The 12,274-nt window shown below is 44.3% G+C and overlaps 2 protein-coding genes across 2 annotated transcripts; both read right to left on the reverse strand.

Moving 5' to 3' along the window:
* Positions 1 to 338: 338 nt before the first annotated feature.
* Positions 339 to 8,233, reverse strand: LOC102949443 (histone H2B type 1-M). Its single transcript, XM_007074444.3, has 2 exons — positions 7,751 to 8,233; positions 339 to 2,215 (listed from the first exon to the last, which is right to left on the reverse strand). Exon 1 carries the CDS (start codon positions 8,138 to 8,140, stop codon positions 7,760 to 7,762), a length of 381 nt encoding a protein of 126 aa, XP_007074506.1. The 5' UTR covers positions 8,141 to 8,233; the 3' UTR covers positions 339 to 2,215; positions 7,751 to 7,759.
* A 708-nt stretch (positions 8,234 to 8,941) lies between these two features.
* LOC102967258 (histone H1.4) lies at positions 8,942 to 9,778 on the reverse strand. Its single transcript, XM_007074491.3, has one exon. The coding sequence runs from the start codon at positions 9,728 to 9,730 to the stop codon at positions 9,074 to 9,076; it is 657 nt and encodes a 218-aa protein (XP_007074553.2). The 5' UTR covers positions 9,731 to 9,778; the 3' UTR covers positions 8,942 to 9,073.
* Between the last annotated feature and the right edge of the window lie 2,496 nt (positions 9,779 to 12,274).

Here is a 12,274-nt window from a genome sequence, read left to right on the forward strand (position 1 = left end):
TACAACCGGCAAATAACCGGATCCTGCTACAGATCTGGTGAATCAGAAGCTGGGGGCGGGGGGGGGGGGAGGGCAGTAATCTATGTTTTAAAAATGTTCCAGGTAGTTTTGGTACACGCTGAATTTTGAGACTGCTTGGAAGTATTGTGTTTCCCTTAATTCAGGTGCTGGAAGTGACACCTCAAATGTCAGCTGAGCTAACCCAAGCTGCTTACCTTCAGGATCGTTACCAGAGCCAAAACGGTGCTTAGGCTTTCCCCACTCAGACTTCGATGCCAGAAGATAAAGTGAAAAATAAATGTGTGGCTAAAAAGGAGAGATCTCGGGGAACGATTTGGGTCAACAAGGAATGTGGAATTCCATTTCTCCACAAATTTTATTGATCCTAACATCTCATTTACAGACTTCTTGCCCTCCTCATTTAGACTTCTCCAGCAAACATAGTCCATGGTAAATAATGATTCTCTGTAGGCCTGTAACAGCAGTAAATTCTATTTTCATAATTAAAACAACAAATAAAACGAAAATGCTAGAACACTGTTTAGTTTCTTCTTCTTCGCTAAGGCTCTCCTTCTAATGAATCCGTGAACACCAAACCAGGATGGGTTAAATTCGGGCAGAATATGCATACTAATCAATCCTTCTCAGGCAGATCACTTTTCATACTTCATAATTCTATGGCTGATTCACTTTTCAGTTACTGTTTACATTCATTTCTTCTCTGCATTCATATCTCTCCCCAACTGAAGAAATAAAAAGGGTTTGTTAGGTGCCATTTTGCCATCAGCCTTACTATTTGATGTACAAGAAAGATTGTTTTGTTTTGTTTTGTTTTTTACGTGTGCTTGTATAATGAGTCTCTGCTCCAATATTACCTACACTTTAGTCATTTTTAGCATGAACACATAATGACTCAAACCAGTAAAGAGAAACCTGGACAATAAGATCTTTGTTTCAAATCCTCCAGTTATCCTTCCACAGGTGGAATCAAGCAGTTCAAAGGCTTGCATTTTCTTCTTTTAGTTTCTAACCTGAAGAGAATTGGCCCTTCTGATTTCATTTTAATTCAATGACTAAAGAAATCTAATACTTGTTAACATTGGCTAAGCACTTACAAAATTATTTCAAGACTGATTTAAGAGCTTTGCATGAATTATATTACTTAATCCTGAAATAGCTCTAAGAAGTAGTATACTATTATTTTTGTTGTGTAGATGTGGAAAGTGAGACTCAGGAATGCTGTCTCTCATTCTTTTGAGCCATTGCAACAACTCACCTCTGGCCCCTGTCCCTGTTGTTATATGTGTACTTTAACTCGTTATGATTGCTGTAAATCCTAACTGAGAGCCTACTGTGTGTCTGAAACAGCCTTAGGCATTGGGGAGTCAGCAGCAAAAAGGACTAACTCTGCCCAGTGGAGCTTAGAGCCTGGAGAATGGGAAGAGGAAACCAACAATATGCAAATTCGTGTCAGTTATGCTAAGGGTAATGAAGAAGAATGAACAGAGCAAGTTAAGAGCCGGATTGAAGGGCGCCATGTGCATTTGCTGGTCAGAGAGTGTCTCCCAGATGTGGTAACATTGTAATCATCCACTCACCCCCAAACCCAAGAAATGTGGGGCGTATTTGAGGTATGTAAAATGTGCTATTCCCAGCTGAAGGGTCAAACCCATAACAAGGTCTAGCTCTTCATCTCCCTCTTTTCCCTCTGCTTTCTCCAACTATCTTCTTATGTGCCTTCCCCTTGGTCTTCAGGCTCTGGCACTCCCTTTTGCAGTAGCCATTTGTTTCTTTCATTCTTTTTCTCAACTCTCACCTTCTTTCTTCTCCCTATTCCTAAAAAATAGCCACCATTTGGCTGTGATACTTTTATTGTTTTGTATTTATGAAATGCAGCTTAACGTTCACGGTTAAACTTTTAGACAAAATTCAAAAACGTTAGTCCTTCACTTTTCTACGATTCCTGTTCCCTTTCCACGGTAGCGAATTTCATGGTTGTTGAAAGGAAAGGTCAGTCAAGTGCCGCTGTCCATGTAAAGCAAAGGGAGCGTTTTCTTCTATGTAGCGCTGTGTGCCCACGCCACCAAAATGAAGGTGAAGAGCTCTGAACTTTCCCCAGCGTGATCTCCACCTCTCCTAAGTCTTCTTTGCTGCCGCCAGGGTGTGGAGGGCAGTGGGAGTATAAGTCAAGGAGGAGACTGCTGAAGTTATTCATCTGAATAAAGTACAAAAAAATTGCCTTCAATTAGAAATCTCCTTATAACTTTTGGGTCCACAGTAGATCTAAATAAACCCAAACCATTGACAGAACCATCAAAAAAGAAAATAGTTGGAGAATTCAAGTTATGGTCAATCATAGCCATCTAATCAAAACTGTAAACCTATAGGTTTTCTTACGACGATGTGTATGGTGAAGAACCAATTTTATCCAAAGAGAGATGTGGCCTTTGCCCTTTGCTGGGAGGGGATCTCTAGGCTCATGGAATGTCCTGCATGATAAGATGATCTTTGTTTACCTAGAAGCCCTGGGCTGCACAGGACAGGGTAATGATGTCACTTATGTTGGGGGCTTTGGGTCATGTGGCATGTGGGCTACCTCCAGAGGGCCTGCTGACTAAAGTTCAGCCACGTGGACAGTCAACCATGTTCATATGACAAATCCCCTAGGTTGGCGATGTCTGTGTGTTGTGCCAATATTGTTGTGCGGCAGGGAGACATAAACCCTCCCCCGGCCTCCACTGGGAAAGGACCTACCAGAAGCTCTGAGTTGGGAAGCCTGTGCTCCATGTGCCTTTCACCTTGGCTTATGTGTAATCTGTATCCTTTTGATGTAATAAATAACCCCCAACCTTGGGTGTAACAACTTTTAGTGGATTCTGTGGTATAATTCTAGTGAATGATCAAATCCGAGGATGGTTTTGGAGACCCTTCATCTTTGCACTTGGTGTCAGATGTGAGGGGACGCTTATGGGAGTGTACCTGAACTTTGCACTGTGTCACAATGATATTAGTATTACTAGATTCTGTTTAGTACTCAAATATTGGGATGAACATCTTGTCTTAAGGAGCTTTGTAGTTTCCATGGGAGCCCAAGTCTATTCCCCTGCCAGTGGATTTCCAAAGAGTGGTAAACACTTTTTTAGGTCTTAGTGAGTGATAATAAAAAAAAAAAAAAAAAAAAAAATTGAAGAAGTAGCTATAAGTTTCACTGATGGTCTACTAACCTGAGGGCTCCAGAAGGTCAAGGACACCCTCACCTCTTTTTGTATTTCCAGTGCCCATGCCTGTGTCTGACTCAAAGATGTTCAATTGACTATCTTGAATGAGCTGATTTATAATAATACTCTGAACTGTCGCCATGCTACAATCTAGTAAGAATTTTGACACATGTCATGGATCTCCTTATAAGCCTTCATGACTAAATTAATCTCTTTAGTTTCTTCTTGTATGTCTTTCTCCTACCTCTTAATCTGTTACCTTACACTTGAAACATTGTAGTTTACTTTTAAGTCTGACTCAATCATCAGTTCAAATTCCACCTCTTAAATCAACTAATTGAGCTTTTCCTTCTTGTCCCACTTTAAATTTTATTAATTTTTATTTTTTATATCATTGATTTTTATATCATTAATTTGTTATATTTGCATAGGCCAAAGTATTTTTCAGATTTTGCCTTTTTTTCCCCCTAAGGAGTTAGAAGTTTATTGAATACACTGACAGGGAGTGATAGGACAGCAGAGAAGAGGCTAGCTCTCTGCTTGGGGTTTTATCTTTTTATTGTATTTGTTTTCCCTTTTAATTTATCTTTTCCAAACCTACTAGTTTTGTTGGATATTCCTACAACCATCATGAAGCAGAGATTTGTTGTACAGATGGCTGTTTACGATTTCTCTGTTGAATTCATTCAATTCATTCAACATTTTCTCTATATACTGGCAACGTGCTGGTTTATTTGACTACAGAGACAACTGTTCGGTCCTTACAATCTCAGGGAGAAGTCCATCAGGACATCATGAGGAGTTTCATTGGCTTTTGTCTTTGTGGATTGTGGTCAATTTTAGTCTAACTCCTGGAATTCTTAACGACCTAAAGGAATTAGGTCTAGATGATTTCTGACTACTCCTTAAATAACAAATACTTTTTATAATCGAGTAATTAAAGCATTAAAAAATGATGTGAAAATTTCACAATATGTTCACATCCTTACCTGGAAAGGTGAGCTGGAACCCAGTTCCCCTTCTGATTACATGCCACATTTAAAGTGACTTGCTTCTAATTAGTAGAAAGTGGCAGAAGTGACAGCATGTGACATTCAAAACTAGGTCACAGAGACTTCAAGGGTACGTTCTCTGCCTGACTTCTCTTTCTGCAAGAGAAATGCTACCACATTTTGAAGAGATTTACCCTCCTGAGGGTTCCTGGCAGGGAACTGAGCTGTTACTGTGGTTCTCCTGCCAACAGCCAACAGGAACTCGTGCAGGAGGGCAGCCAGCCAACTCTGGTAAGGAATAAGGAATCTTCCAGCTGTGGTCAAGCCCTCAGGGGACTGCAGCCTGTGTGTACATCTCAACTTCAGCCCCACGAGGGACCCTGGGCAGAACCACCCAGCTAAGTCACTTGTGGATTCCTGATCCCCAGAAACAAGTTGAGGGAAGAAATGTTCATGGGTTGAGCTGTTGAGTTTTGGGTATTTTGTTACACAGCAGTAGATAATAGAGGAGAGTTACCATAATCTTAATGACAAAATCTGATATGGCTAAACCCAAAAGAGAGTGTGACTCGAGTAGGGAAAAAAAAACACTCTAAAATATTAAAATGTATGCAGCTGATATTTAAGATAATAATATAACATGACCACGTAAGATTTGGGCTGGGGATGCAAGTATAGATTAACATTAGGAAATCTACATATATTCATTGTGGCAGGATAAAGGACAAAAAGCACATGAGCTCATCAAATGGCAAAAATTCGTATATCATTCCTAATAAAAAGACTTAAAATAAATTTAGAAGTAAACTAAGCAACACATACAGATTACACACACACACAGACATACACTCACACACACTCCTGTGCACATGTGAACAACGAGCAGGGAAACAAATTTTTGTAAGTCATGAACTACCAAAGCCACTGATGAAAAAGAGGAAAAAGACCATGATGACTGAGAGCATACCTATATGGCATCCAGTTTGTGATTTTACCTGATACAATAACATGATAATGTAATTAACATAAATAGTTATTGGAAAGAATATTAATTTTTTAAATTTCCTAATTATAGTATTATATGCACTGAAAAGCAAGACAGTCCATTAAATATCGATTAGAATTACAAAGTTAAGTAATCAGATAGATATAAAGTGCATGTAAATAATTTCTCAATTATCCTCCCCTCCCCCCCAAGTATTTATAACAGTATTTCAGTCTGATGGCACCTGTCAGAACAGGTTGAAGACACAACCTTGTTGTAATCAGCCTTCTATCTCTTGTGAGAGTTTATGGGGCTTAGGTCACAGTGTGATGCAGTGACCCCCCCCCCTTTTTATATCAGTTTTCACTCTGTTTTATTTATTTTTAATTACATGAGTAATCCATTAACTCTAAAACATCCTCAGCCATGATCTTTGAAAGCTCACATCAGCATCATTCTCTCTGGTTGTCCTTCTGGTACCAAGATTAGAGGTATTTCAGACAATTTTGCTACTAATTCCAGATCTCTTGAATTCACTTTTAGTTTTCTCTCTCTCTGGATTTTGGATAATTAAGACCTGCTTACAGAGTTCATGAAAATTCTTGAGCTGGGTCCAATTGGCTATTTAGCCTATCCAGCAAGCTTTTTAAATGTTAATTTTCTTATAATTAATTGTGTATATGTGTGTGTGTGTGTGTATATATATATATATATATATATGTATCTGGAATTTGTATTTGGTTCTTTTTTTCAAATCTTTGTGGTCATTCTTTGCATTCTCTTAGGCTCTCAGCATATTTCAAATAGTTCTTTTTTCCCCCTTTGTAAATAATAAATTATTTACTTATTTTGAGAGAGAGAGAGAGAGAGAGAGAGAGAGAGGGAGAAAGAAAACCTCAAGCTAGCTCCACATTCAGCCAGATGGGACTTGATTTCACCAACCCTGGGATCCTGACCTGAGCCCAAATCAAGAGTTGTGCGCTCAACCAACTGAGCCACCCAGGTGTCCCCCCCTTTTTCTTTTAAAAGTTATTAAAGTGAGCCACTTGAAATCTGTATCTGTTAATTTCCTTTTACTGTTTATTTCCCTGCTCTTATTCTGGGCCACAGTGTCTTGTTGAATAATGTGCTAATGTCCTATAGAAAGCCTCTAGTTCCTTTTCTTCTAGGTGTCCTATGTGGGGATTTGTTGAGGCCCACAATGAAGCTCATTCCCCCAGAGAGGATTTGCATTTGCATTACCCAGGTGCTCAGAGGCACAAAGCCAGCTTGGGCTTAATCCCTAAATTAATTCTCATCCTGGGTGTTTGAATCCCTGTGATATTGATGCCAGAAACCAATGGATAGTAGTCCAGATTGGCGGTGGCAGAATCTACCTTGCTCAGCACCAAGGCTCAGGGTACCCTCTTCCTTGCCATCGTCCGTGGCGAGTGTGGGTCTGTGTGCATGTGTGTGTGTCTGTGTGTGTGCTCGTTTCTAGCTCACCTTCTACCCTGAGGATGTGACCCGGCAGGTGCGTCAGCGTCACCAGGAAAGATTTCTCATCAGGTTTCTTGGCGAATAATAAAGTCTACATTTTCCTCACTTCCCAGCAGCTGAAACCCTTCAGGCCAGCGAAACTTGTGCAAAAGAAACCGCTGCCTGCCCGAAAGGCTTTCCTTCCCTTCCAACCTCCACTCTGGCCTCACCTCAAGGGTACGCCAGGGAAGCGGCCAGGGTGCTGAGAAGGGGGCCTCGGTCCCGGGGGGAACCATCGCCTCATCACAGTCACACACCTGATGGGACTGAGTAGTGGGCCTCTGTCTCGTTGGCCCAGAGGACTTTACAGCTGAATGCTTCCCAAAGACTGTAAGCGAAATAGGACTTCCTAGGACAGAGGCGACAGTAACTGACAGGACTGGAAGGCCTCTCAGAGCCCGGACACGTTTCCTTCCGGTCCCGCTGCGACTTTTGGATACAGTATAGACTCTGCCACCCTCCTCCCCCAGAGAGGCCCCCTCCCTGGCCGGCTGCTCAGAGCAAGCAGATATGGGAGCCGCTGCAAAGCAGGCCGACCAGAAAAGCCCACGTACATTTTCGGGGACGCTCCCAGGGCCTTCGGCTGTTTTCAGTATCACCTCTATACATTAAAAAGGAAAAAAAAAAAAAAAAAAAAAGTTGAGAACAAAGTTTTCAGAGCAGGCTCCTTTGTGCTCTGGGTAAGCTCCTTCCTTATCACAACTGGCTGAACAACGTGACGATCAATTTGGAGCCCGGCCCACGGAACCAGGAGCTGTACACTTGCAATGGCGTTTCATTTAAAATTAAGGTCTAGTTTGGTGAAACCGAAGGAATAATGGATGTAGAGAATCGTTTATGGTGAGCACGCAATTTATACTGTGTTACTGACAGAGTAACTTGAAAATACTTTCTACGCAGCACTAACCAAAAATTGAGTCGTGCTAGATTACCAGATCCTCGAAAACAGCTTCCGTAATGAAAGGGTTACACCTCATTTGTTGAAAGCATGCATGGCTCTGAAAAGAGCCTTTGGGGTTGGGTAAGAGGACGCTTACTTGGCGAGTCTACTTGGAGCTGGTGTACTTGGTGACGGCCTTGGTGCCCTCGGACACGGCGTGCTTGGCCAGCTCCCCGGGCAGCAGCAGGCGCACGGCCGTCTGGATCTCCCGGGACGTGATGGTCGAGCGCTTGTTGTAATGCGCCAGGCGCGACGCCTCGCCCGCGATGCGCTCGAAGATGTCGTTCACGAACGAGTTCATGATGCCCATGGCCTTGGACGAGATGCCGGTGTCGGGGTGCACCTGCTTCAGCACCTTGTACACGTACACCGAGTAGCTCTCCTTGCGGCTGCGCTTGCGCTTCTTGCCGTCCTTCTTCTGCGCCTTGGTCACCGCTTTCTTCGAGCCCTTCTTCGGGGCCGGGGCGGATTTGGTGGGTTCAGGCATTGCGGCGTGAAGTTAACACGCTATAAACTAAGAGCTGGGAAAATAACTCGCGGCACCAAAGCCACGTTTATTTATAGATGCGGTATTCAAATGAGGTTAGTAAGATTTCGTCCGCGATTGGATTAATTTTAGTCTGTCGTCACAAATGCGGATGTAAAAGATACTTGCAGGTCTAGCTTTTCATTGGCTGCTTGCTTACTTTGCTTCGAGCCAATCAGAAGGCTTAGAGTAGGCTGCCTAAAGCTACTATAAATAAGCCTGTTAAAGAACTTGCGCCTTAGATTTCAGTCACTGAAACTTTTCCGGAGAACATCCTCGCTTTCGGTTTAGAGGTGTAGACCACTCCCTGCTGGCTACTATGGCTTCGTGCTTGGGAGTCTGGGGCCTGCACCAGCCGGTATCTGGCGGTTAGGATGCCCTAGATGCTGGAGCTGTCAGGCTTTAGGCGGGGTAGTACGTGGTCGTTGGCCCGAAGCCCATAGTCCTTCCCAGCTCGCCTCATTGATTAGCAACCTGCTCTATTGCGCCGGGCTGGTCAGGAGGTGAAACACCGTACGTACCTGTACTAGCAAATGCCTGGGAAATACCGCTTCCCAGATTTCTGTTCTCACTTACCCCCTGCCCGTCAGTGTGGGAGAAGTTTACTACTGACCAGCCTACTCGAGACATAAGCTCGAGTTTGGGGCGTGGATAGGCTTGCGGGATCTTTACTGAAACCCCTGCACGTACAAGACTTTTGGGGGGTGCACGCAACTAAACCTTGCCAGGAGACGCCTCTCCGTGCTCGAGGGACCGCCCCACCGAGGTGGTGTCGTCCCTCCGGCCACGCCCCCCAAGGAACACAGTGCAACAGCTCTTTCCTTGAGGTCTGTGGGTGGCTCTGAAAAGAGCCTTTGGGTTGTGTTGAGCTTCTAAGCAGTAGGCCAAAGAAACTTATTTCTTCTTAGCTGCCTTCTTTGGCTTGGCTGCCTTGGGCTTGGCGGTCTTTGGCTTGGCCGCCTTGGGTTTCACGGCTTTGGCCTTCGCTGGGCTCTTAGGCGCCTTCTTGGCCTTGGCTGCTTTCGCTTTTTTCGGGCTCTTTGCCTTTTTGGCTCCTGCAGCCGCCGCGGGCTTCTTCGCCTTCTTTGGGGTCTTCTTGGCGCTCTTCTTGGGGGTGCTGGCCCCCGTCGCCTTCTTGGCTTTCTTGGCCGCCCCGGCAGCCTTCTTGGGCTTGGCCGCGCCCGCCTTCTTGGCTTTGGGCTTGGCCTCCCCGGACGCCGCCTTCTTGTTGAGCTTGAACGAGCCCGAGGCGCCGGTGCCCTTGGTCTGCACCAGGGTGCCCTTGCTCACCAGGCTCTTGAGGCCCAGCTTGATGCGGCTGTTGTTCTTCTCCACGTCGTAGCCGGCGGCCGCCAGCGCCTTCTTGAGCGCGGCCAGCGACACGCCGCTGCGCTCCTTGGAGGCGGCCACGGCCTTGGTGATGAGCTCGGACACCGGCGGCCCGGACGCCTTGCGCTTGGTGGCGCCTGCGGACTTGCGGGCCTTCTTTTTCACGGGCGTCTTCTCGGCGGGGGCCGGAGCGGCGGGCGCGGCGGGCGCGGTCTCGGACATGTCGAAGGCGGGCGCGGGGAGAGCGACTCGAGCCGGAAGCGGAGGCACTGGCCGGGACTCGGGCCGCGCCGCTGCGCCCTCCCGTTTATATAGGGCGGAGCTGCGCCGTGATTGGTGCGCTGTCCAGCCCGCCTCGCTGGCAGCCGCAGAGTGTCCTCTCGGATCCCGAGTTGTGTTTGTTACACCTCAAAAAATGCCAAAAATATCAAAATTCTCTACATCGAATCGCCCGGTTTTTCTCACAAAATGATCCCTGAAGCCTCAGGCTTCACGCCGGTCTCAAATTATGAAGGAAGCACAAAGCTTTATGCCAGAAACTTACAATATTTCCCGCCGTGCTCTTCAAATTTCAACTCAGAGAAACAAAACTTTCTATTTTCTTCGTAAATTATAAACCGATCTTTAACTGTGGAGTTTTCTGACCTCTCAAATAGGATTCTCCAAGTGGTTAGCTTCTTATATGTCCAAAAACCGTGCCACTGGCACTAAGATTTTTATTACAAATCTGCGCTTAAGTGAGGGAAGTAACACAGGCTCCTCGGAGAGTCCTGCCTATTGAGCCGAGGGCATTTGAGTTCATCAAACTGGTTTAGTTTAATGGCAAACAAATTATTGCCCATTTGGGGTTAGATTTGGGACCCCTGGGACATCAGTCTATGCAGTCATGGTTTTATTTCTGTCGGCTGCATCTGGGTTTTTAAATAATTCTTTAGGATAATTCTTTTCCTTTCTGCTCCCAAGGGTTGGGGGCGGGGCTGTTGCTTCTCTTTTCCCTGGACAACTGCTCCATGAGTTTAGATACCTTGAATTCAGGATTATTTGGGACGGTAAGGGGACCCCAAAACATAGTCAGGGTGGACAGATGCAAAAGGATTAATTTTCAAATAACACAGAGATGAGGTCCATAAAATCATTGGAAGTGGAGGGACACGTTGAAGAATTTGCAGTGTTGCGGGGTTCTTTGGCACGTTCTTCAGGATTAAACTGTAAGAAACGAGTTAGAGATGAAATTCAAGCGTTGATCGTATGGGGAAATACGTTCGAAGTGTAAATGATAACATATCTACTCCCATTATTAGAGCAACCCAGACCCTGTCATTACTCAATAGCTGATGAATGGCTAGTCCACCTACGAAATATGGCTTCCGTCATGAAGATTATGGCCCTATGCTTCCCAGACGTCCATAAAAAAGAAAACAAGTTACGTGTTGGATTGAATTGCAAGTTCAGATTTGCATCTCAGAGGTGGATCTTTGCGGGACTATGCAAGTTAAGTCATGGTCCTCTGAAGACTTCCTTTGCAAGATCTGTGAAAGATGGGTTTGTTTGGGTAATTGCCCAATCAACAGAGAGTCTATGTTAGCAATGACCATCCAACTAAAGAAATCATTCCTGGAAAATGGTCTGGCTGGAATTGCCTTTAAAAACTTGCAAGCCATGTACTTGAGAGACAACGTACCATTTTGGCCAGTGCTATAAAGTGATACGACACCATTCTTTGAGTGTAGCTGGTTGTAACACAGCATTGGGCATCACAGTAATTTTTAGTTTTGTTGCCACAAATCTCCCTGCACAACAGACCTTACTACTGAAATCAAAAGAGAATATATATCTTTGATACAACATTAATTAAAAGTTTCAGATTAGTGTTACTTAAGTTAATGCTGGTATAAAATCAACGTAAATAATCTGTATTTTTAAAGCCTTAATGTATAAACATTTCAATGTAATTAGTGCATGCTAGTGAAAAATAAATATGCCCTTTGGTATATATTCATATAAAAAGGGAGAGGATAAGGTTCCAAAACAGACCAGTTGATAGTTACTAGGGAAACTGATTTATGGGCATTCAATCCCAGAACAGCGTGTTATACTCATTTTCAATGACAAACAATAACCTTTGCAAATGGCTGAAATTTGCACAACCCATTGAAGTTTTCTCTTAAATGTCTGGTTTGAGCCTATGTAATCCTTACACTTCTGACGTTGAGGGACTTAATGTCTCCAAATTCTGTGATCTTTCAACTCACCTATGCTTGTCTCCTCTGGTACAGTGTGCTTTCCCATCAATAAAATGAACTGATGGGTTCAAAGAATACATTGAGCATCTCCCACTATGAAAACAAATGTTTATCTGACACTCTTCTATGATGGCGTAAGAGTAACACCAAAGGGTCTACTTTACTATTGATCTATCAGCTTGGCTGGCCCTATTCCAACTACCTAGGGTGTGTGTGTGTGTGTGTGTGTTTACTTGTATTTTAAGTTTAGATTCCAAAGTCTTTCTTCAGATGATTCTGAAGCAGTAACTCCAGGGACTCTCAGAATATCTAACAAGTCCTCGGTTCCCTCTGATGCCCAGCTGAGTCTGGGAACTACTGTTGTCCCTGGAGGTGACCAACAGGTCAAACCCGTTTTCTGTCATGCGAGGGTTCCTGCAGATTTCTGGACTTGCCTGTGACACGCCAGACGTGACCCCAGGTTGAGAGGGTGCGTTGCAGCAATCTGACCCTGACTCCCTTGGATTCCCACCTGACTGGGCAC

This window comes from Panthera tigris, chromosome B2 (genome assembly GCF_018350195.1).
Source record: "Panthera tigris isolate Pti1 chromosome B2, P.tigris_Pti1_mat1.1, whole genome shotgun sequence".
Classification (NCBI taxonomy): Eukaryota; Metazoa; Chordata; class Mammalia; order Carnivora; family Felidae; genus Panthera; species Panthera tigris.